This window comes from Oryza glaberrima, chromosome 4 (genome assembly GCF_000147395.1).
Source record: "Oryza glaberrima chromosome 4, OglaRS2, whole genome shotgun sequence".
Classification (NCBI taxonomy): domain Eukaryota; kingdom Viridiplantae; phylum Streptophyta; class Magnoliopsida; order Poales; family Poaceae; genus Oryza; species Oryza glaberrima.
The window spans coordinates 31,200,585-31,223,037 of record NC_068329.1 but is presented as its reverse complement, the minus strand read 5'-3'; the positions used below and the strand labels follow the sequence as shown (position 1 = coordinate 31,223,037).

Sequence of the window (22,453 nt, the reverse complement as noted above, 5' to 3'; positions counted from 1 at the left end):
TTAATTCATATATATCACTCCAGTAAGTTCGAATTAGATTTCTGCAAGTTGGGGAAAAAAAACAAACTAGTATATGTGTGCTCATAGTAAAATTTTGTTTTCTTTTGTAGTTTGTAGAAGTTAATTTTTAACTTGTATTTATGAAATGGTATATCGCACATATATTAATGTATCTTATTATCACATAGGAAAATGAGCCATCTTTCCCTGGTCGCCCGAGATCGATATTAAAAGATTTCCATGCAGTAGTCTGCATATAAGATATTCAACTACTTTCTCCGTCTCAAAATGTACTTATTTTTTAGGTTGACACGAGTATTAAGAAAATAGATAAAAGTGATTGGAGGAAGTGTACGTGTGATTGGTTGAAAAGAGAAAGTAAGTGAAAAAGAATGGTTGTGATTGGTTGAGAGAAGAAGATAGATAGATAAATAGCTTCATTTTGGGATAAGACACTGTGCTAGAAATAGTTATATTTTGGGACGGAGGTAGTATAATACTTTTAATCCACCATGCGAATATGTATATGTGATAAGGTCGATTTCGCTGTTGGCTCCGTCAGCCCATATATTCCTCCATCTACTAAAAGCATATGACAGTAAAATTTTTTGTGGCTTAAGTAATTCGATCTCTTAATTTCCTTCCTTTGTCCGTCAACGACGATGACCGGGTGATGCATGCATGCATGCATGGAGCTAGCTAGCTACAGCGTTTGGTGTACAACTGTACAGCGTTGATGTACGTATGAATGTGTGCTAGCTAGAGTGTGAGATGGAAAAATCTGAAGGCCGCCCCCCTGCCGCTATCGTCGCTGTATATGTGCTTATAAATAACGAACACTTCTAGACGTGAGGAAGGCACAAGCACAAGCGCAGTTAGTAACAAATCGATCAATTATATTACTGCATTATTATCGATTAGCAGCTAGCTAGTGGAGTAATTAACATTGTACAAGCTAGAAATTAAGATGGGTGCAGTGAGCAGAAGCGGCCGTGCAGTGGCCGTCCTGCAGCTTGTCTCCACCGTCGTCGTCCTCCTCTCGCCACCAGCAGCAGCTGCATCTCGTGAGATATCTGTGGACTTCCACGCTGCGTCGTGCCCGCAGCTGGAGACCATCGTGCGCTCCGCCGTGCAGGCGGCGCTCCAGCGGGAGATCGCCCTCGCCGCCGGTCTCCTCCGCATCTTCTTCCACGACTGCTTCCCCCAGGTCACCTCTAGCTACTACTCTACGTGCCCGCTTATTACTGTACTCCCTGATTTCCTAAATGTTTAACGCCATTGATTTTTTTAAACATGTTTGAGCGTTCGTCTTATTTAAAAACTTATGTGAAATGTGTAAAACTATATGTATACATGAAAGTATATTTAACAATAAATCAAATGATAGAAAAAGAATTAATAATTACTTATTTTTTTTAATAAAACGAACGGTCAAATATTCTTTAAAAAAGTCAACGGCGTCAAACATTTTAAAATAAAGGGAGTACTAATTAATAGTCTAATACTACATCCGTCATCTAATAAAAGGGATTTTGATATTTTCTTTGCACTGTACCACTCGTCTTATTCAAAAAGTTTATACAAATATAAAAAATGAAAAGTTGTGCTTAAAGTACTTTGGATAATAAAGTTAGTAAAAAAATAATAATTCCAATTTATTTTAATAAGATAAATAGTTAAACAGTGTAAATAAAATGTCAAAATCTCTTATATTAGGGGCCGGACGGAGTACAGTACTGTGTTGTGTGTACATATATACGGTATAGGATCGGAGTACGTAACTAAGTGGACATGTATACGTACGTACGTGCAGGGGTGCGACGCGTCGGTATATCTGAATGCCACCAACCCCAACTCGGAGCAGGGCATGGGCCCAAACCTGACGCTGCAGCCGCGGGCGCTGCAGCTCGTGGAGGACATCCGCGCCAAGGTGCACGCGGCCTGTGGGCCCACCGTCTCGTGCGCCGACATCTCTGCGCTCGCCACCCGCGCGGCCGTCGTCGTCTCCGGCGGGCCCTCCTACAACGTCACCCTCGGCCAGTTCGACAGCCTCTCCCCGGCCCCGGAGAACCTCGTCAACCAACTCCCGTCGCCGTTCGAAGGCAAAGTCGACGAGCACCTAAAAAAATTTCAGAAGCAGGGGGCTGGGAGATCCCGCCGACCTGGTGGCGCTCTCCGGCGGCCACACCGTGGGGAGGGCGCAGTGCGGCTTCCGCAGGCACGCGGACGACCCCTTCTCCAGGAAGTTGGACGCCAACTGCACCGCCAACCCCACCCGGCTGCAGGAGCTTGACGTCATCACGCCCGATGACTTCGACAACGACTACTACATCGCGCTCACCACCGGCCAGGGTGTCTTCACCTCCGACATGGCGCTCATCAGGGACCCCAAAACTGCGCCCATCGTCAGGCAGTTCGCGCAGGACAGGGCCGCCTTCTTCAAGCAGTTTGCCGACTCCATGTTCAAGCTCAGCAAGGTACCCAGGCTCGACGATAACAAAGGCGAGATCCGCCGCAACTGCTTCCTTTCCAACTCCAACGGACCACGCCTCGACCTCGTCGCCGCCGCCACCGACCAAGACCGCGGTTTCGCTGCCTCTGCGTCTGCTTGATACATGCATCATACACCATACATCCGTCCGTACTTTTAATTTGGGTTCATACCAAGAGTGATCATATATATCTTGAGTATATTTTGTCCCAACTGTATGTATGTACGTATATGTTCGGGCGATGTATATTTTACGTTTATAACTATAATATACTAGTAATTACAATATTTGAAAGCTTTCTATATTAAAAAACAAAGTTGCCGCATTTTTTCAGCAATTCATCAATTCTCCAATTAAATTTATCGGTACGTCACTGTCAGCTTCTTTATCTGTAAATTCAATTGTACTTTAATTATATGCAACTATAACTTCTGTACTGTCTAAATCGTAATACATGAATTTGGGGGTGTTTGTATCCTGTCACATCGAATGTTTAGACACTAATTTGAAATATTAAACATAGACGGACTACTTACAAAACTAATTGTATAAATGAGAGCTAATCTGCGAGATGAATTTTTTTAAACCTAATTAATCCATAATTAGATAATGTTTACTGTAGCATCACATAGACTAATCATGGATTAATTAGGCTCAATAGATTCATCTCACAAATTAGTCCAGGGTTATAAAATAGGTTTTATCATTAGTCTACGCTTAATACTTCTAACTAGTGTCCAAACATCCGATGTGACAGCGCCTAAAAACTTTTTAGCCCTATCAAACACTACTACAAGAAGGATTTTTCCGTGCGGTCAAAAAAATATTTTTCCATGCGGAGGTTTTGTTCGTCTGTAGCCAAGTGTTTGTGAAAATAAATATTTTCACGTGCGGACGGCCCAACCGCACGGGATAATAATCTTCTCGTGCGGTCGGGTTAAGTGGACCGCACAGGATAATCGATTATCATGTGCGATCAAATTATACCGTCCGCACGCAACAAAAAGAAACCAAACAAAAAAAAACGAAAAAAAATAAAAAAAACTAACCCTAACCCTAGAAACGCCCGTTGCCGCACTCAGCCGCCGACACCACGACCAGGACGCCGCCGCCACCCGAGCTTGCCGCTCCCAGCTGCCGCAACCAACGCCGTCGAGCCCGCACGCCGCCGCCATCATCGCGCCGGCCGCCACCGCCGCCGGATCCGCACGTGGGATAGCCGCCACCGCTAGATCCGGGCGGGGGCGGGAGCCCGTCGCTGCTCCCGGTCACCCACCGCCGCGCGCGAACCCGCCGCTCAGCCCGCCGCTCCCGTCGCACCGGAGGAGAAGGAGAAGGATGTGGCGCCACAGGAGAAGGAGAAGATGCGAGAGAGAGGAGAGAAAGGGGGCCGGGGAGAGAGAGAGAGAGGGGAAGTGAGGAGAAGATAATTAAAGGGGGAGGGAGAGGAGGGGCGGGGGAGAAGGAAATTTGAAATTTTTTTGAGTAGGTTGAGAGGGAATGGATATTTTCCTGTGCTGATGGATTAGGAGGTCCGTATGCGAAAATTATGCATTTTTCCATGTGGAGAGAGAATTGATTGACTGATTTTTATAGACGCACGTGAAAAAGTTTCGCACGGGAAAATGGGATGTCCCTGTCCAGGAAAATTTTCTGTGTAGCAGTGCAAACTCCCCCCGGTACGTGATTTTTGATTTATACGTTCATATCCCGCGCGCATGTGCATCAGCCAATGCATGTTTTGCTAAACATCTTTACGAATGGCTGCAGTACTACATGCATGCATGTGTAAGGAGTTGAAGTATATACATCGCCCGATGAGATATGGCCACGGAGCGAGGAAGAGCGAGACAATTCAAGCATGACCAATCGAGAGCATGGCAAAAGATTCAACGTGCCGATCGGCGATAGACGACAATTGCCATGCATGCATCACATGTTGCCATTGATCGATCCATTCTTTTGCTTGGCCAGTTGGCGGGTAATTAATCTACTCTATCGACCAAGTTTGGAGATTGGTTGATGTTGCATATATTGTCGTCAGAACTCAAACGTTGTACGCGTCAACATGAATCGGATTAGCATTTATTTTGCCCACGCAAAAGAAAAAAAAAGGACCGGTATGCATCCAGTTGATGAAGAAAAAAAAGTAGCTAGCTAATCCCTTCCAAAAAACAAATATAGAATTAGAAGTAAAATATCCTAGTACACTAAATCCGAACAGAAGTTTGTTCAGATTAGTTGTAATAGAATATATTATATTTAATTCTAGGTTCGTTTTTTTATACGGCTAGTTATACAGTCAAAAGTCACACCTCAAAATCAACCATTAAAATGTTCATCGTCACAATTCTGACCAGGAGTACTAATATAAGTAGTATATGTGTAACCTACTTGTTCGTTTTGAGTCAAAACAAAGACAACAGAAGATAATACTCATCCCAAAATATTCAAAGTTTAACTGTTCGTCTTATTTAAATTTTTTTATGATTAGTATTTTTATTTTTATTAGATAATAAAACATGAAAAGTACTCTATGTGTGACTACTTTTTTTTATTTTTTTCATAATTTTTTTAAATAAAACAGACGATCAAACGTTAGGCACGAATATTTACGACTGCACTTATTTTAGAATGGAGGGAGTATTCCAGTAAAAGACCGACGATTACAATGAATTATATGCAGTATATTTCAGTACGTACGTAGGGGGTCGTGGAAAAGATTTATGCCAGATATGAAGCAGGAAAATTGAAAATATACGTTTTGGCCTTTGGGCATGATATGGGGGTTGGGGGTTAGGCTGGAAATTTCCACACACATAAGTTGTATAGTGGCATTGTCAAAGTTGAGTTTGGTCATATGGACATGTGGATTGCTTATCCATACAACCCGTTAGCGACAGGGACATGGCATTTCAAACATCAAACAGTGATTAGGAGTACGTGGTACATATATCTGCCAATCTCCAGTCCAGTGTGAAGGAGTGCCCACCACTACCACTTGCTCTGCTAGCTGTACGTAGTACAGACTCTGGTGTGCACTTGTGCTAGATACCTACAGTACATACTACTCCTACAGGGACGAGCTAGAATAAAGCAAACCGTCAACCATCTTCTATAAAAAGACGCCAATACTCGTGCTGTCTTTGTCCTAAAATAACTTTACATTTCACATATCCTGAACACACCGATACAAATCTAAAAGATTGAAATATCTCATGCAATAAAACGGACTTTGTTTTACGTGTTGGGGAGAAGGGTTCCCAACCCCCTCCTCCGGTGTAGATTAATATAATTTTTTTAAATCACACCGTTTAGCCGTTTGAAAAGTGTGCACGCGAAAAACGAGAGATGTGGGTTGAGAAAATGGGGAAATAATAGAGCCTAAGGCTATTTCTTATCAAATTCCAATACAACTATTTCTTACTTTATTTACTTTCGACTATTCTTTATTTTTACAAACTAAGATATACTCGTAATTACTTAAAAAGTAATTTTATTTTAAAACAAATGTAAGAAACTAAAAATAAAATTTAATAGGAGACGGAGGAGAACGTACATGCAGTGTCGATAAGATTAGATAGCACTAGTACTCCTCCTCTAGCAGTTTTTCGTCCACCACGTGATAAGCCTGCTTTCTCCTATCGTTATTCTTCCATTTCTTAACCGCTTCTTTTTCTTAACTTTTGGGCCCGCTCTTTTTTTACTCACTCCAGTAGTTAATTATTCTCTCCATCGACGGGGAACGGGGTGATTCATTCGGGTTCCTGTAGCTACACGCAGTCTCGATAAGATTAGATAGCACTATCGTTGGGGGGTGAACGGCGGAGACGCACAGTGAAACATGAGGGAAGCTACAGTACCGTGCCGTTGCCATAGTGAAAAATATTGTAGCTACAGTAGAAAAATATATATTGATTATTTTCATCATTACTGTAGCGTTTACTCTCGTGCATCCAAAGCTTGATCTAACGGGTATAAATGTCCCAACAGCATGGCACTGTAGCTCTCTGCTGTTCCAGTTGGGACGGCAGAGGATGTGGTGTTGATGTACTACAAGTATTGCAGACGATGGGACACGGGACACGTACACTAGCTAGCCTATAAATAAGGGCCAATTGTGGGAGTGAGGAAGGCACAAGCAAAGCGGAGTGAGGAGAGTAGTCCACAACTCCGGCCGGCCACTACGACTCTACGAGTACGTACACTGCAAATTAAAGCTCAAGATGGCCGCAACAGCGGGCAGGACCGCGGGCGCATTGGCCGTCCTGCAGCTCGCCTCCATCGTCGCCGCTGCCGTCCTCCTCTCCTCCCCACCTGCGGCTGCTGCTGAGCCGTCTGTGGACTTCATTGACGTGGTGGCGTGCTCGCAGTCGCAGGTGGACTCCATCGTGCGCTCAGCCGTGCAGGCGGCGCTCCAGCGTGAGATCGCCCTCGCCGCCGGCCTCATCCGTATCTTCTTCCACGACTGCTTCCCGCAGGCACTTGCTACTATATATACTCTACCTTTTTATGAACTAAACCAACCAACCATCTAATTGAATGAATGTTTAATTCAAGCAAAAACGATCGTGTACGTACTATACTAATGGCAAAAGAAGAAAAAAAGATTAACTGATGATGGAATTAATGCAGGGCTGTGACGCGTCGGTTTACTTGAGTGGCGCCAACTCGGAGCAGGGGATGCCGCCCAACGCCAACTCGCTACAGCCGCGGGCGCTGCAGCTCGTCGAGGACATCCGCGCCAAGGTGCACGCCGCATGCGGGCCCACCGTCTCCTGCACCGACATCTCCGCGCTGGCCACCCGCGCCGCCGTCGTCCTCTCCGGCGGGCCCACCTACCCCGTTCCCCTCGGCCAGCTCGACAGCCTCGCCCCGGCCCCGCTGCGCCTCGTCAACCAGCTCCCGGGCCCGGGCACCTCCAGCGTCCAGGCTCTCATCGACCTGTTCGGGAGCAGGGGCATGGGAGACGCCGCCGACCTGGTGGCGCTCTCCGGCGGCCACACCGTGGGGAAGTCAAAGTGCGCCTTCGTGAGGCCCGTGGACGACGCCTTCTCCCGGAAGATGGCCGCCAACTGCAGCGCCAACCCCAACACGAAGCAGGACCTGGACGTCGTCACCCCCATCACCTTCGACAACGGCTACTACATAGCGCTCACCAGGAAGCAGGGGGTGTTCACCTCCGACATGGCGCTCATCCTGGACCCCCAAACTGCGGCCATCGTCAGGCGGTTCGCGCAGGACAAGGCCGCCTTCTTCACGCAGTTCGTTACGTCCATCGTCAAGCTGAGCAAGGTGCCGAGGCCCGGCGGGAACAAAGGCGAGATCCGCCGCAACTGCTTCAAGACCAACAGCGGAGCACGCCTCGTGGACGTCGTGGAGGCCGCCGCCAGCGTCGTGGAGGGCTTCGCTGCCTCTGCTTAATTCATGTCATGTCGCTCATCGATCATAATCGAGATGAATATCTAGGGTCGACATCATTATGCCGTTGTATGTGTGACCTAGTACTAGTATGTATAGTACGTCCGCCCCTTTTGGGCCCGGTCGGTCGGTCTCGCCAGTATGGCCTTTGTATGTTTCGTTACGGCCGTGCGCGCGTTAATAAGACGTACTCCCGCACCGTAATAATTATGTTGTTTTAATTTTATCTTTAAGTAAAAAATAATCTTCTCCAACTCTGCCGATATTTTAAGAAATCACCAACATCTGCACCACCACTAAATTAGTTTAATTAAATTTGACTTGAAATTTATCACGATACAAGTGTACTGACATAAGTTTAACTTAGGACTAACTTACATAACGAAATAGAGTACTCTCGTACTTATACACATGCATGTCAGCCTAATAGAGTACTCTCGTACTTATACATGCATTATGCATAGATTATTCTTCATCTGTTTGTAAAATATATAACGACATTGATTTTTAAGCATTCGTTTAATCATTCGCTTTATTCAAAATAATCGTGTAAATATGTTGTAAGTTTTTTTATCATCAAAGTAGTATAACATTAATTTTTAAATATTGTAATAAATTTTATAATAAGATGAATGTTCGAATATATGTAGAATGTCAATGATATCTACTATTTAAAAGGGGAAGTGGATTAATTTTGATCCCTCTATGGAATATCTTCTCGTTGTTTGCATGTTACTTAAATGATTATAAAAAATTAAAAAAAATGAAAAGATGTATTAACATGTGATATATCACTCCACAAACATGCAAGTTCAAATTCAACTTCTATATCTCGCAACGAAAAAAAAATCATGATTGTAAATATACGTTATTTAACTGCGGTTAAATTTGGTTTTTCGTTACGAGATGTAGAAGTTAAATTTGAACTTGTATATTTGTGAAGTGCTATACCACGTGTTAATACATCTTCTCAAATTTTTTCATAACTATTTGAGTGATATGCAAATAACGAGAGATCCCCTTGTAGCATCAAAATAGTTTCCCATTTAAATGGTGTGAAGAAGTGTTGTACACAACTTTGAAAACAAACAGTTCAAATGATGTAAATTTAACTTGTTGACCCCGGGAACACGCTCCAGAGATGCTGACTATCTTTCCCTTCCCCTTGAGCTTCCTAGAAGGTGCCAGGTGGTCGTATTCAAACGGGTGATTATTGTAGTTCCTCGATCGACAACTCCGACGTATTTCCCTGCAGATATACCAGCAAATTAAGGCACTGTTTAGATTCCACCTTAAAAATTTTCACCATGTCACATCGAACGTTTGAACACCTGTATAAAGTATTAAATATAGGCTAAAAAATAACTAATTACACAGATTGCGACTAATTTGCGAGACGAATCTTTTAAACCTAATTGCTCCATGATTTGTCAATGTGGTGCTACAGTAAACATTTGCTGATGGTGGATTAATTAGGCTTAATAAATTCGTCTCGCAGTTTATTGACGGATTTTATAATTAGTTTATAATTAGTTTTTTTATTAGTGCCGGAACACCTCATACGACAATCTTCATAATATCTAATGTAACACACCAAAAATTTACATCCTTAGATCTAAACATCTTAGGTGAACAAAACGTACGTGGCCCCATTAATTGATGATGAAATGCAAACCTAAATCCCTCAAATTAAGCTGAAGTGTGTCGGCAATCAATCTTAAATCTAGCTCCCAAAAAAAAAGTAAAGATATACATGTACGCGCTAGCATGGGAACTTGTTTGTGGATCACCCAAGAGATCTCACGTAGTATTCACGTGTGGTTGCTTCCCAGTTACTCGACCTATCGCGCGACCCATGCATGCAATCCTGACTTCGATCTCTAGATTAAGATTAATTTCAACTCTGGTCTGCAGTATCATCACTGTTAATTCCTTCTCTTATAAATACCGGCACCATGCATCCATCTTGTTGGACGGGACCGAGGACAGATCACATCACCACAGTGTGGGTGTAATTAAGGTTGGGAAACGAGTAATTAGCTTAGGTTAATTAGGATTCGATCCATCGATACGATGGCGTTGAGAAGAATGGGCATCATTCTTGCGCTCTTGGCCATTGCTACTCTGCTCTCGCCGGCAGTGTCCGCACGGTTCATCTCTCTGCCCACCGACCATCTTCCAATCACTACGCCGCCCCTCGCCGACGGCCTCGCCTTCGACCTCTACAGCGACTCGTGCCCGCAGCTGGAGACCACCGTGCGCTCCGCCGTGCAGGCGGCGCTCCAGCAGGAGATCGCCCTCGCCGCCGGCCTCCTCCGCATCTTCTTCCACGACTGCTTCCCCCAGGTACTTGTTACTGATTTTGTTGTTGATTAAGTAATGAACACTAGGTTAGCTAGCTCTGTCAACCTAACCTAATTAACCTAATTGAATTTGCAGGGATGCGACGCGTCGCTGCTTCTGACGGGAGCCAACAGCGAGCAGCAGCTGTCGCCCAACCTGACTCTGCAACCACGGGCGCTGCAGCTCATCGAGGACATCCGCGCCCAGGTGCACGCCGCATGCGGCCCCACCGTCTCCTGCGCCGACATCACCGCCCTCGCCACCCGCGACGCCATCGTCGCCGTACGTACAGATCGATACATGTTTGCCCATTGTGCATATATATATACTGCATCAACGTACTGATCGATGCTTGCATTGCAGTCCGGTGGTCTGCCCTACGACGTGCCGCTCGGCCGCCTCGACAGCTTCGCGCCGGCTCCCAGCGACGCCGTCTTCCAGCTCCCGCAGCCCACCTCCGACGTCTCCACGCTGCTCAGCGCCTTCCAGACCCGCAACCTCGACAACGTCGACCTCGTCGCGCTCTCCGGCGGCCACTCCATCGGCAGGGCGCGATGCAGCTCCTTCTCCAACCGCTTCCGCGAGGACGACGACTTCGCCAGGAGGCTCGCCGCCAACTGCTCCAACGACGGCAGCCGCCTGCAGGAGCTCGATGTCACCACCCCGGACGTGTTCGACAACAAGTACTACAGCAACCTGGTGGCCGGTCAGGGGGTGTTCACCTCCGACCAGGGGCTCACCGGCGACTGGCGCACCAGCTGGGTGGTCAATGGCTTCGCCGGCAACCACTGGTGGTTCTACGGCCAGTTCGGCAGCTCCATGGTGAAGCTGGGACAGCTCCAGGGTCCTTCAGGGAACGTCGGCGAGATCCGCCGCAACAGCTGCTTCGTGCCCAACAGCCAGACCATCCTTGCGGCCGCCGGCGACGATGGCTTCACGGCATCTGCTTGACATCATCACGTCAAAAGTCTTGTGTTGTACAAGACTCGATCTTGTTCTTGATTTGAGCACTAGCTAGCCGTCTCGTGCGTGCATGATAATACTGCGCACGTACTTTGTAGTGCAGTGCGTCCCACGTACGTGACGTATAGTTTAATAAGAGTATCTTTAATCTGTTGAAGATGCCTTGGTTCGTCGTCAATCCTCCGAGGTACGATTGAGAGATGTTTGAGAATTATAATACTCCATCCGTTTCTAAATATTTGATACCGTTTAAATATTTGATACCGTTGACTTTTTACCACATGTTTGACCATTCGTCTTATTCAAAAACTTTTGTGAAATATGTAAAACTATATGTATACATATAAGTATATTTAACAACAAATCAAATGATAGAAAAAAAATAATAATTAATTAACTTTTTTAATAAGACGAACGGTCAAACATATTAAAAAAAGTCAATGGCGTCAAATATTTAAAAACGGAGGGAGTACTACCCCATTAGTCAGACATGAGTGTTGTGCTAAGGACAAGACCCCTTTTACATACAGGTGCAATATTGCACATGTTATTTTCATACGGCTTAAAATATTTATAATAGATAACATTGGTTATGATAACATAAATCTATACACAAACATGTAAAACTAAATTCGATTTACAACTATAATAAAATCAGGTAACGAATAGCACATGTACGTGCAACACCAGTAAAATTTGTCGTTATTGTTCTTTTATATGTAGATTAAATTTAAACTTGTATGTTTGTGTACTATCTTCATAATATATCTTAAGCTTTGTTGAATTAGGTGACGGTGGCAATGGAGAAAGGTTAGAGAGGCGGTAAGGACAGGTTTTGAGGGAAGGCCTGGGTGATGGAGGACCGGTGGTGGACAAGAATAGGAGGTAGGTAGCAAGGAGGGCGCCATATTAGCGGATCTCTTAGATGCCACTATGGTGTGGACTGGGTAGAGAGAGACGGCGTAGATGGAGGAGCGTAACTATTTGGACGAGTGGCCAGTGGCGGTGGGATTGTGTTGGGAGGATAGGAATGGGTTAGGTTGGTGTGTGCACGAAGCTCAATGGCATAAAATCGACTGATTCATTTGAAGAAACTCGGTCGCATGGAGGGCTTGCTTTTTCGGCTTTGCCGATTTGATTGGAGGTCATAGATATACCGAAATTTCTGAAATTCTATTCGAATTTTTGAACAAATATTATCAAAATTCATGAAAAATTAAAAAAAAGATGAAAAAAATTTGCCGAAATAGTATCGTATCGGAGGGGTCTGAAATTTCGGAAATTTCAGCTCGAAATTTCCAACCCTGGTCACATGATAGATAGACATCCTCTGTTTTTGGACTTTTCAAAGTCAATAAGATATATCTTTAGCCGCTTAATTCTTTGAAACATATCCAAATTACACTATTGTAACATTATGGAACCTTAACAAACATGGCTATATCATTCTCATATGCATAAAATTTACATTCTACATGTATGGATTCTAGAACAACATTCTTTTGTGGTTAGAGGGGTACAATATATTTGAATGCCAAAGTCTAAAAGCTATTTTGCTTTATATATATCCTTCATGTTACATATAATTTAGATTTTATATATGTACAGTCAGCTGCATGCGAATTCTATGCTTCAATTTTATCTAGCAAATCGGTTGACAGATAAATTAAATGCTCCATTTATTTCCCTATCGATTGCATCACTGAAAGTCACTTTACCCCTTAACAAATCTAGTCATTTTGGACTTGCAGCCACTAGCTATGTACTCCATGTCATCGCCGGATGGTGTCGTCTTGTAGCCACACCCCGGGTGGGGTCGGCAAAATCCACTGGTATGCATGATTGGAAAATTGTGGGTGTGCGATCTGGTTTCCACAAGCCTAGAGTCATTGTAACCGTAATTTACATTAGCAATAGTACTCATCGTTGGTCACCAACTACAATTTTAGTGGACAGATGCACATGCCTGTTTGCAGAAAATGCCGGGAAACAACAACTTGACTTCTGGGAAGGAACGCATGCATCCAGCATCCTCTTGACTGACCAGATCGATTCACAGCATCTGGATTTACTAGTACAGAAAAGCACGTGTCCAGGGAAAAAAATTGATACATTTGCCTAGCATGTGGGCATGTGGCAGGCACAATCCGGAAGACACTCCCTAAAGGCAAAGGATTCCATGGCGACCAGAGCTTCCTTGCAACAAACTCCCTCCGTCCTTAGAAAAAAAAATATAGCGCGTTTAGTTCACATTAAAATTGAAAGTTTGGTTAAAATTGGAACGATGTGATGAAAAAGTTGAAAATTTGTGTGTAGGAAAGTTTTGACGTGATGAAAAAGTTAAAAATTTAAAGAAAAACTTTGGATCTAAACTCGGCTATAATATGGTATTGAATGAGATATTTTTAGTACAACAAATCTATACTGAGCTTTGTACAGATTCGTTATAAAAACGTCTCATCTAATACTAAATTATTTTATTTGGGACGGATGGAGTACACTATATATTGCACATCGTTTTATTGGTTGTTTTCCATTGATTTTTTTCCTCTCTGGACTGCTTTGTAGTTTGTACCACTAACTGGCTCGTGAAGCTTTAAAAAGAAGGAAAGAAAAGAAATGGGAGTTGGGAGGTGTCTAATTGGTGGGGGCGTGCAACCGTAAGATAGACATATCAAGCGCAATTAATTGCACCATCACCACTTGCTAATTGGATTTCTTTTCATACACTAGACCACTTGCTAATTAATTGATCAACATCATGGCCCACTGCAACGTTCTTCTTGCAATCTGGAGTCTTAAGATCCGAGAATCCATGCTGAAAAAAATATTTTATTAGTGTGACGACTGACATGTTTGAAACTATTAGAATTTGATTTATAAAATTGATATAATTAGATTTTTCGTTACAAAATCTGTTCATACAAATATAATCTTTGTATGATCTTGATGCAAAGTTATTAAATGGATTAGCCCAAGTCGTATTTTGGAAACCACAAGAAAATACAAAAATGTGAGGTTTAAAATAACAGAGGCAGTATTATTGTACAACACAAATTAAAGATGTGATGGTAACTAAAAGAAATGAGTCTAGCTGGTCAGCTTTATCTTTGTGGAAAAGTCAGCTTTATTTTTCTTTGAATATAGTTAACATACTGCAAGGTTAGGTGGTGATATATTAATTATTGATCTCTGCCTTTGATGTAGGCATATGCCTGCCTCCTGTGGATCAGATCGGGCTTGGACATAACAATTAATTAGAAACAGCAAACTGACATCTTGATAATGTGCTGGCTTGAGCAATCAAGCCACAATCCTAGACCAACATACTATGCACGTAGTAGGAGTATACATTATATTCCACTTTTCCACAAGATAGGGTCCAGTCCAGTATATATATAGGGCATGGAGAGATGGACCATTTGCAGGAGGCAGAGGTCGAGCTGAGAGTGATCGACCTTTGTTAGCTAGAGTGTTGAGCAATGGCGTCCAAGCTGGGTATGGTTGTGCTACTGATCTCGGGCCTCTTTGCTGCCCGTTGCGCGGCCGTGGTGACCACCGGCGAACCCGTCGTCGCCGGCCTCTCCTGGGGGTTCTATGACACGTCGTGCCCGTCGGTGGAGGGCATCGTGAGGTGGCACGTCACCGAGGCCCTCCGCCGCGACATCGGCATCGCCGCCGGCCTCGTCCGCATCTTCTTCCACGACTGCTTCCCGCAGGCACGTCCTACTACCATTTTACTCCAGTAGTTGCCGGTTCGGTTGATGCATGGTGCCTCCTTCTTACAGATGGCAATACATAAAAAAAAAACAAATTAAATACCGAGTTTTAGTAACTACAGTAGTATATTAACATAATTAATTAAGTGTTCAGGGGTGCGACGCGTCGGTCCTCCTGACGGGTTCCCAAAGCGAGCTAGGTGAGATACCCAACCAGACGCTGCGGCCGTCGGCGCTGAAGCTCATCGAGGACATCCGCGCCGCCGTACACTCCGCCTGCGGCGCCAAGGTGTCCTGCGCCGACATCACCACGCTCGCCACGCGTGACGCCATCGTCGCCGTACGTCTAATTCTTAATTAATAATGAACAGTCGGGATTTTTACTCAAGAACTGAACAAATTAACATATTTAATTTAATTACATTTACATGGATATATATGCAGTCCGGCGGGCCCTACTTCGACGTGCCTCTGGGGCGGCGCGACGGGCTGGCACCGGCGTCGAGCGACAAGGTGGGCCTCCTGCCGGCGCCCTTCTTCGACGTGCCCACGCTCATCCAGGCGTTCAAGGACCGAAACCTGGACAAGACGGACCTGGTGGCGCTGTCCGGCGCGCACACCATCGGACTAGGCCACTGCGGCAGCTTCAACGACCGCTTCGATGGCTCCAAGCCCATCATGGACCCTGTGCTGGTGAAGAAGCTGCAGGCCAAGTGCGCCAAGGACGTGCCGGTGAACTCGGTCACGCAGGAGCTGGACGTCCGCACGCCCAACGCCTTCGACAACAAGTACTACTTCGACCTCATCGCCAAGCAGGGGATCTTCAAGTCCGACCAGGGCCTCATCGAGGACGCGCAGACCAACCGCACCGCCGTCCGCTTCGCCCTCAACCAGGCCGCCTTCTTCGACCAGTTCGCACGCTCCATGGTCAAGATGAGCCAGATGGACGTCCTCACCGGCAACGCCGGCGAGATCCGCAACAACTGCGCCGCTCCCAACCGCCGCTCCTCCGACCTCCTCAACGCTGCCGACGACGACCAAGGCTTCGCCGCCGACGCCTAATTAACTTATGGAGTAATTAGTGATCGTTTTATGTTTATGTTTTGTGCTAGTAATAATAATTAAGAGGATGCCATCTGCGCGTGGTGTTTGGTTTCCATGCATTCTCTGCTTAGTTAGAATGGTTTTGCTTCATAAAAAGTAAAGTTACTACTCGATTCCTCGGTCGGGACAGAGTAACTGCATGTCAAATGTATCATCATCATCAGTTAGTGCTACATCATCACAACTGTCTTTGTCACAGCATAAACCCAAAATTAATGTTTCCATCGTTCGGCATAGCACGACACTTAATCAGATAAAAACAAAACAAAGTGTAGTTTATTAAATTGCACAGCGCTGGCACAGGACCGGGAAGCATACGTGACACGAGTACGACTACTCAGAAGTCACTCACCCACCGGAGTTAAAGTGCATAACTAGATGCTCTGAATCTGGGACAAAAGGTAGATTGGTCAAAGTCGTCCACGTTTGCACACCATCACTAGTGTACACCAACGATGATCATGTGAATGTTTTGGGACAAAGGAATCCAATAACTCAGCAAATAAAAGCGCAACAAAACAATCAGCCTTAGTTCATTAAGATATTACTACTACTTTGGAGCAGATTTTACAACGTGCTAGCATTAGAAAAGAGAGGTAGAAGTAGCCAGTATATAGCATTGGAAATAAACAAATGGAAAGGTTTATATATACTATACTACTGTATATATAAACCTTAAGAAAGACGGCTAGTACATTCTGCATCTGGATCTTGGATGACACCTCCTGATGATTGGCCCGCAGCATGGTGGAGACTGGAGAGCTTGACCAGCACAATCATATCAACCACGCCAGGATACGAGGATACTCAGACGGGCTTCGTTTGGGCCTCCAAAATTAGAGCACTTCAGTCAATGGGCCAGGCAGCACAGCCTATAATATATCACTCTTCTTCTTTTTCCCTGCTGCCTCTACCGTATGAATATTACTCTCACTTACAAGTTTCACACTTTCACTTTCTTTTCTTTTCTTGCATCAATCACCACCATTTTTTCTCACGATAAAATTGCTCTCGTCCTAGCCTGTTACCATTAGATTGATCTCTGGTACTGCACAAGAGACATCTACAGTTATGGCGAATCATTCCCATCAATCAGCCTAAAACTTTTTTTTTCCGTGGAATCATCCTAAAACTGACTATGGAACACCCACATATCAGCTGTACAGAGCAACATAACAGGAGTAGTTACGAAGTTAGCACTAGTATGCATTATGCAAGTGGTCAGACATCACGAACGATTTGTTACCATCATCATCCGCGAACTGCTACATATCAGTTTGTTACTCCCTCCGTCCCATAATATAAGGGATTTTGAGTTTTTACTTACTCTGTTTGACCACTCATCTTATTCAAAAAATTCATGCAAATATAAAAAACGAAAAGTTACACTTAAAGTACTTTAGATAATAAAGTAAATCACAAAAAAATAAACAATAATTCTAAAATTTTTTGAATAAGACGAGTGGTAAAACGGTGTAAGCAAAAACTCAAAATCCCTTATATTATGGGACGGATGGAGTACTTTTTTTTAAAAAAAAACTCATTAGATTACTATAGATTAAAGACAGAGTTTAAGGGAAATAAATTCCCTGATACATCGCCTGAAACAAAATATTATACAGAACAGAACCATCCTTATAGAAGGTAAGGTCGTACTCGTAAAGGATAAGTGAACTAAGAAAACAACTTTGCAAGCAAACGGAACCAAACAACAGTATTTTCTGAACTTACAGAAGGTAAGGATAACAACAGTTTGTTACTCAAAACACAATTTCCTCTGCGTCCATGGGAAGCAAAATTAAGAGGTCTTAACTGCAAGTGTCAAAAAGGAAAAAAAAAATGAAGCTCTTGCCAGTCCCACGGACGCCAAGGACCAGCAGACCAAGTCAAGCAGGCAGAGGCAGTAAGCAATTTGCCAAAAGAAATGCCAAACTTGCGCATAGCATGCGCTCTGGTTTTACGCTCGAAAAGAACAAGCCACACAACTTAAATTGGACCGCAGATTCACACCAAGAAGATTAGAATGCAATGTAATTTCAAGAGTAAATTTCAGAAAACTCCACATATTATGATCGAAGTTGCACAAAATTATAACATATAACACATAACCATAGGTTTTGTGGTCTATATGTTTCATAAAACCCCACCTTAAAATATTGATTAATTTTAACATATTTGAAAAAAAAAATTTGTAGCGAAGAGTTAAACTATCAACCTTATCATTATTAATCAAGAACTTCATAATTAAAAAAATTATATACACTCTATGTTTTAGAGTTGTAAGTATATCGTGCTCAACATGCAAAGGGTGAGGTTTTGTGAAACTTTAGAACCATAATACATGAGGGATGGCGCCAAGTCAGAATACTTGTGGTTTTCTACAACTTATATCATAAAACATGGGGTTTTCTAAAATTTACTCCAAGTTCAATTCACAATGTACAATGTTTTTATTCAGGTTATCACAGAAACAGGAAAATTCTCCCAAACTTGACAGCTCAACAATGGTGAGGTCCATTTCCAATTCAAAGTGGCAATGCACGAGAGGTTGCAAGAGCTAAGCAACCACCCAGGCAGAAAAAAAATGGGAAGATAATGGCATTTCGCCTAGGCATGAAAAGAAATGGAAAGATAATGAGATTCCGCCTTATTGACCAAGCAACCTGCACAGCAATCTTGCTGCAACAGTACTCTAATTATAGGGATAAACACCTTGGCATTGACTTCTTCACCTGACTGGGTTGGTCCTAGGGTTCTAGAACGTTTAAACACACCAAACTCTCTTGAATAATTCATACAACACAACACTACTAGTTTACAGTGTTATAGTCAGGTAAAGGGTAAATATAATACCACAGATTACAGAAGTCAGCTAATAACAGTGCAGCCGAAGTCACCTTAGAAACGAATACCACAATCACCCCATCTAAGTCATAGAACTTCTCACTGAAGTCACTGCAGATGTTTCTAAACAGCCAGTCGCTACAGACATTACTCACACAGAAGCAATGCCATAAAACAGTACAGTCCAGCATCATTTACCTATGCATTTGCTGAATTGCAGTACAAACTGCAAACGTAGGTACACAAGGTTTCTAATGGAGCGTCTTATATCGTGGAGTGCCCAGTGGAATTTGGCTTTTCCTAAATGGATTTCAAGGTTTATTCTAACTTATAGATATACTCACTCCGTCCCAAAATAAGTGCAGCGAAAGTGTAGTTCACGGTGGCACTTATTTTGGGACGGAGGGAATAAGTGACAATAACAATACAAATTTATATCCCATTTAGTGATACTAGTTCCTATCCCTAATACAACTTTCATACAACAAAAATGTAAATGTGTACATAAGTTTTGAACGTAAGTTAAGTAACCTTAAAATTGAACCTTCTACATAGATATAATCATTCCAACAAAGCAATACTTCTTGCAAGAAAGAAGAGTATATGTGTGTTGATTATATAACTAATAGTACTAAATAGAGAATACCAAACAATTTGTTCTAATATTGATCTAAGCTCAATAAAGGACACAGAAGCAGACATTTGCAAGCGGATGTTCTACTTATTCATCCCAAATGTAATACCCATTGGGCTTTCCTGTTTTGCGTTATTGATCATAGACTGTGTCAACGGAGCACACGATGAATGTGGCCATTTTCAAATCTAAACGCACAACAAAACAAAGGGCAGAAGAAAGAAAAGGAGCATTGTTCGGTCTTTTGAACTAGAGCAAAAACAAGTCAATAATCAATAAAATTCTGTATTCTTTTTTCTTCCGATCATATACATTTGTTGGAACATCAACAAACAAAATGTTGGGAATAGCAGTATATCAAAACCTCACAGCTCAATATCTGAGCTAACCTATCCGATTGTATAAATTACTCACGCCCACGCCTTTTTACAATATAAACCTAATCCACAGACTAATCATGGAAACAAACCAACCAGAGTGCTCAACATTACCAGGACAAGCAATGAATGAAATAAATGATATTAGACCATTAGTACGAAGAACTGCTCAAGTAAGGATTCACAAGCTACAAAAGGAGAGAAAAAAAATGAAAGAAATAACTCAAATGTATCATAACTAAGGCCAGGCCTTCTTCATGCAGAGACATGTATATGTAGATGCTAACTTTTACAGAGAAGCTACCTCGGTGGAGCGGCTGCATTTCACACAAAGTTGGATCAAGCAATGAGTCCTCACCCGGCGTTGTGCGGCCTACTGAGGTAGTCGAGGATTTCTGTCCGGGTGCGCACAACCCTGTGGAACATCTCCCGCACCTGGCGCTCAAGAGGGTCCAGCCCATCCTTGAGTGACCCGCAAACTTGCACCAGCTCCTGCGTGGCCTCCTGCACCTCGGAATCCTTGTCGTCGGCCAAGGGGAACTCCGCAGCATCAGTGACCTCCATGAGCTGCCGCGAGCAGCGCTCAATCTGGTGGATCTCCTTGAGCAGGCCGCATGAGTGCTTGCGGTCCTTCTTCTTGGACTCGTCGAGGATGCGGTCGAAGAGTGTGATGAGGGGGCCAGCCCAGGGGAAGGTCCTGGGCACCGCTGTGAGGTGCGCCTGGAGGCCGCGGTCCTGGCATGGGATTGCTGCCACGAGCGCCCAGGTGACGACGAACAGCACGGCGCCCATGGCGTAGACGGCGGAGGCGAGGCCTCCGGTGGCGGCGATGTCGTTCGCGCGGGGCACCGTGAGGCCTCCCCCGATGGCCTGCAGCTGGCGCGCGGCGGACCATGTGCGGGAGACGCTCCAGGAGAGTGACCTGAGATGGGAGCCAGAGCCGGACCCGGAGCTCCCGCCGCTGCTGCTCCGGCGGTGGTGGCCGTGGCCGTGGGGAAGGGAGTCCCGAGTAGTACCGGCGCGGCCGAAGGAGCGGTTGCGCTGTCCGACGACTCCCCCAGCGTCCTTGTCGTCGAGCATGAGGATGGTGAGATCGGTGAGGGCCTTGCGGGCGCGGCGGATCTGGGCCTCTCCTCGCTGCGCGGCGGGGGCGGGGGCGGGGGCGAGAGCGGCGGCGGCGATGGCGAGGTGCTTGCGCCACTGGCGGATGAGGTCGAGGCCGTCGCGGAGGGCGTTGCAGAGGTCGAGGGCCTTGACGGCGCGGTCGAGGAAGTCGAGGAGGAGGCGGTCGAGCGGGGGGCGGGAGAGGGGCTGGGAGTCGGCGAGGGCGAAGAGGATAGCGCGGAACTCCTCGAGGCAGATGAGGAAGGAGTCGAGGAGGCGGCGCGTCCAAGCGAGGGAGAGGAGGTCCGGGGCGGAGGGGTCGGAGTTGGAGTCGGAGAGGAGGTCGTGGAGGAGGTCGGCGGCGTGGCGGTGGAAGGCGTCGATCTCGAGGTCGGAGGAAGAGGGGTGTTGGGTGTGGGAGTGGGAGTGGTGGTCGGGTGGGGGAGGAGGGATCTGGTCGCGGCGGTGGGAGAGGAAGGAGCGGCCGAAGGAGGTGAGCGGCGCGGCCGCCGACGAGGAATCGGTGGCCGGCATTGCGGCGGCGGCGCTAGGGTTAATCGATTGATTGATGGATGGATTGCTTCTCCCCGTTTCCAACTCCTCTTGTCTTGCGGAGACGAGAGAGAGAGGCGAGGGGATAGAAGAAGAAATTGGGATTTACTACTAGTAAAGTACTCCTCGCGAGCGAGGAGGCAGAAGAGGAGCAAGCAATGCAAGAAGCGAGGAGGGGTTTGTCTGTCTGTCCGTCTGTGAGTATTGGAGGAGTAGCGCTGCGGGTGATATCTGACTGACGAGGTGGGGTCAGGGGTGGTCTGTCTCCACCCTGGCTCAGCCTGTCGCGTTGTTGGCTGCCTAGTGCCTTCCCTACCATTAATCTATACTGCCCTGGTGTACGCCTGCCTGTATTTTCTACACTCCCAATGTGTGTTTTGCACGCTAATCTCAATCAAGCTTTTAAAACGCTGAGTATTAGTAATGTTTACACTATGCAGATATCATCCTGTTCCTGTACATACTTTGGAGCCTCCCTGTAGTTTCCATTGGACAACCTGACACACCAACAACTCTTCCCACCTGGATTAAAGCAACATTTTGGAGGCTGTATAATTATATTTGTACTGTACGTCTCAATATTTTTGTGGTGTAGTATACGTTTTGAATGTTCTCGGACCTTGTAGCGACGTTGATTAGTCATGCGTACCAACGATCGACTTGATATTTACTACTGTACTCCACTTGCCGGCCAATACGCAGCTCCATTTGGAATTTCGGTATTTTTATACTACTACGGTTCAGATTTTTCACTAGGCAGCAGCATGAATGTTTTTTTTTTAACGGAAAGGCACTACTGTGCTGTTTTCCGTTAAAAAATTGACAAGAGTGGTACATACTTCCTCCGTTTCAAAATGTTTGATATCATTGACTTTTTAAGTACGTATTTGACTATTTGTC

The 22,453-nt window shown here is 45.0% G+C and overlaps 3 protein-coding genes and 1 pseudogene across 5 annotated transcripts; 3 read left to right on the top strand and 1 right to left on the bottom strand.

Annotated features, from left to right (window-relative positions):
- The first annotated feature begins 864 nt into the window (after positions 1–864).
- On the top strand, positions 865–2,779 carry LOC127770444 (peroxidase 66-like; annotated as a pseudogene).
- A 3,849-nt stretch (positions 2,780–6,628) lies between these two features.
- LOC127770443 (cationic peroxidase SPC4-like) lies at positions 6,629–8,054 on the top strand. Its single transcript, XM_052296168.1, has 2 exons — positions 6,629–6,973; positions 7,128–8,054. The coding sequence occupies exons 1-2, from the start codon at positions 6,719–6,721 to the stop codon at positions 7,914–7,916; spliced, it is 1,044 nt and encodes a 347-aa protein (XP_052152128.1). The 5' UTR covers positions 6,629–6,718; the 3' UTR covers positions 7,917–8,054.
- Positions 8,055–9,894: 1,840 nt separating this feature from the next.
- Positions 9,895–16,238, top strand: LOC127770441 (peroxidase 12-like). Of its 3 annotated transcripts, none has more exons than XM_052296166.1 (3): positions 9,895–10,259; positions 10,353–10,538; positions 10,620–11,397. In XM_052296166.1, exons 1-3 carry the CDS (start codon positions 9,987–9,989, stop codon positions 11,205–11,207), a joined length of 1,047 nt encoding a protein of 348 aa, XP_052152126.1. In that variant the 5' UTR covers positions 9,895–9,986; the 3' UTR covers positions 11,208–11,397. The 3 variants fall into 3 exon arrangements, with proteins under 3 accessions (XP_052152126.1, XP_052152125.1, XP_052152127.1); XM_052296165.1 differs by lacking the exons at positions 10,353–10,538; positions 10,620–11,397 and adding exons at positions 15,093–15,278; positions 15,383–16,238 and having other exon boundaries at positions 9,914–10,259; XM_052296167.1 differs by lacking the exons at positions 9,895–10,259; positions 10,353–10,538; positions 10,620–11,397 and adding exons at positions 14,627–14,938; positions 15,093–15,278; positions 15,383–16,238.
- Positions 16,239–20,023: 3,785 nt separating this feature from the next.
- Positions 20,024–21,735, bottom strand: LOC127769396 (protein ROH1-like). The gene has a single exon (XM_052294978.1). It carries the CDS (start codon positions 21,533–21,535, stop codon positions 20,252–20,254), a length of 1,284 nt encoding a protein of 427 aa, XP_052150938.1. The 5' UTR covers positions 21,536–21,735; the 3' UTR covers positions 20,024–20,251.
- Between the last annotated feature and the right edge of the window lie 718 nt (positions 21,736–22,453).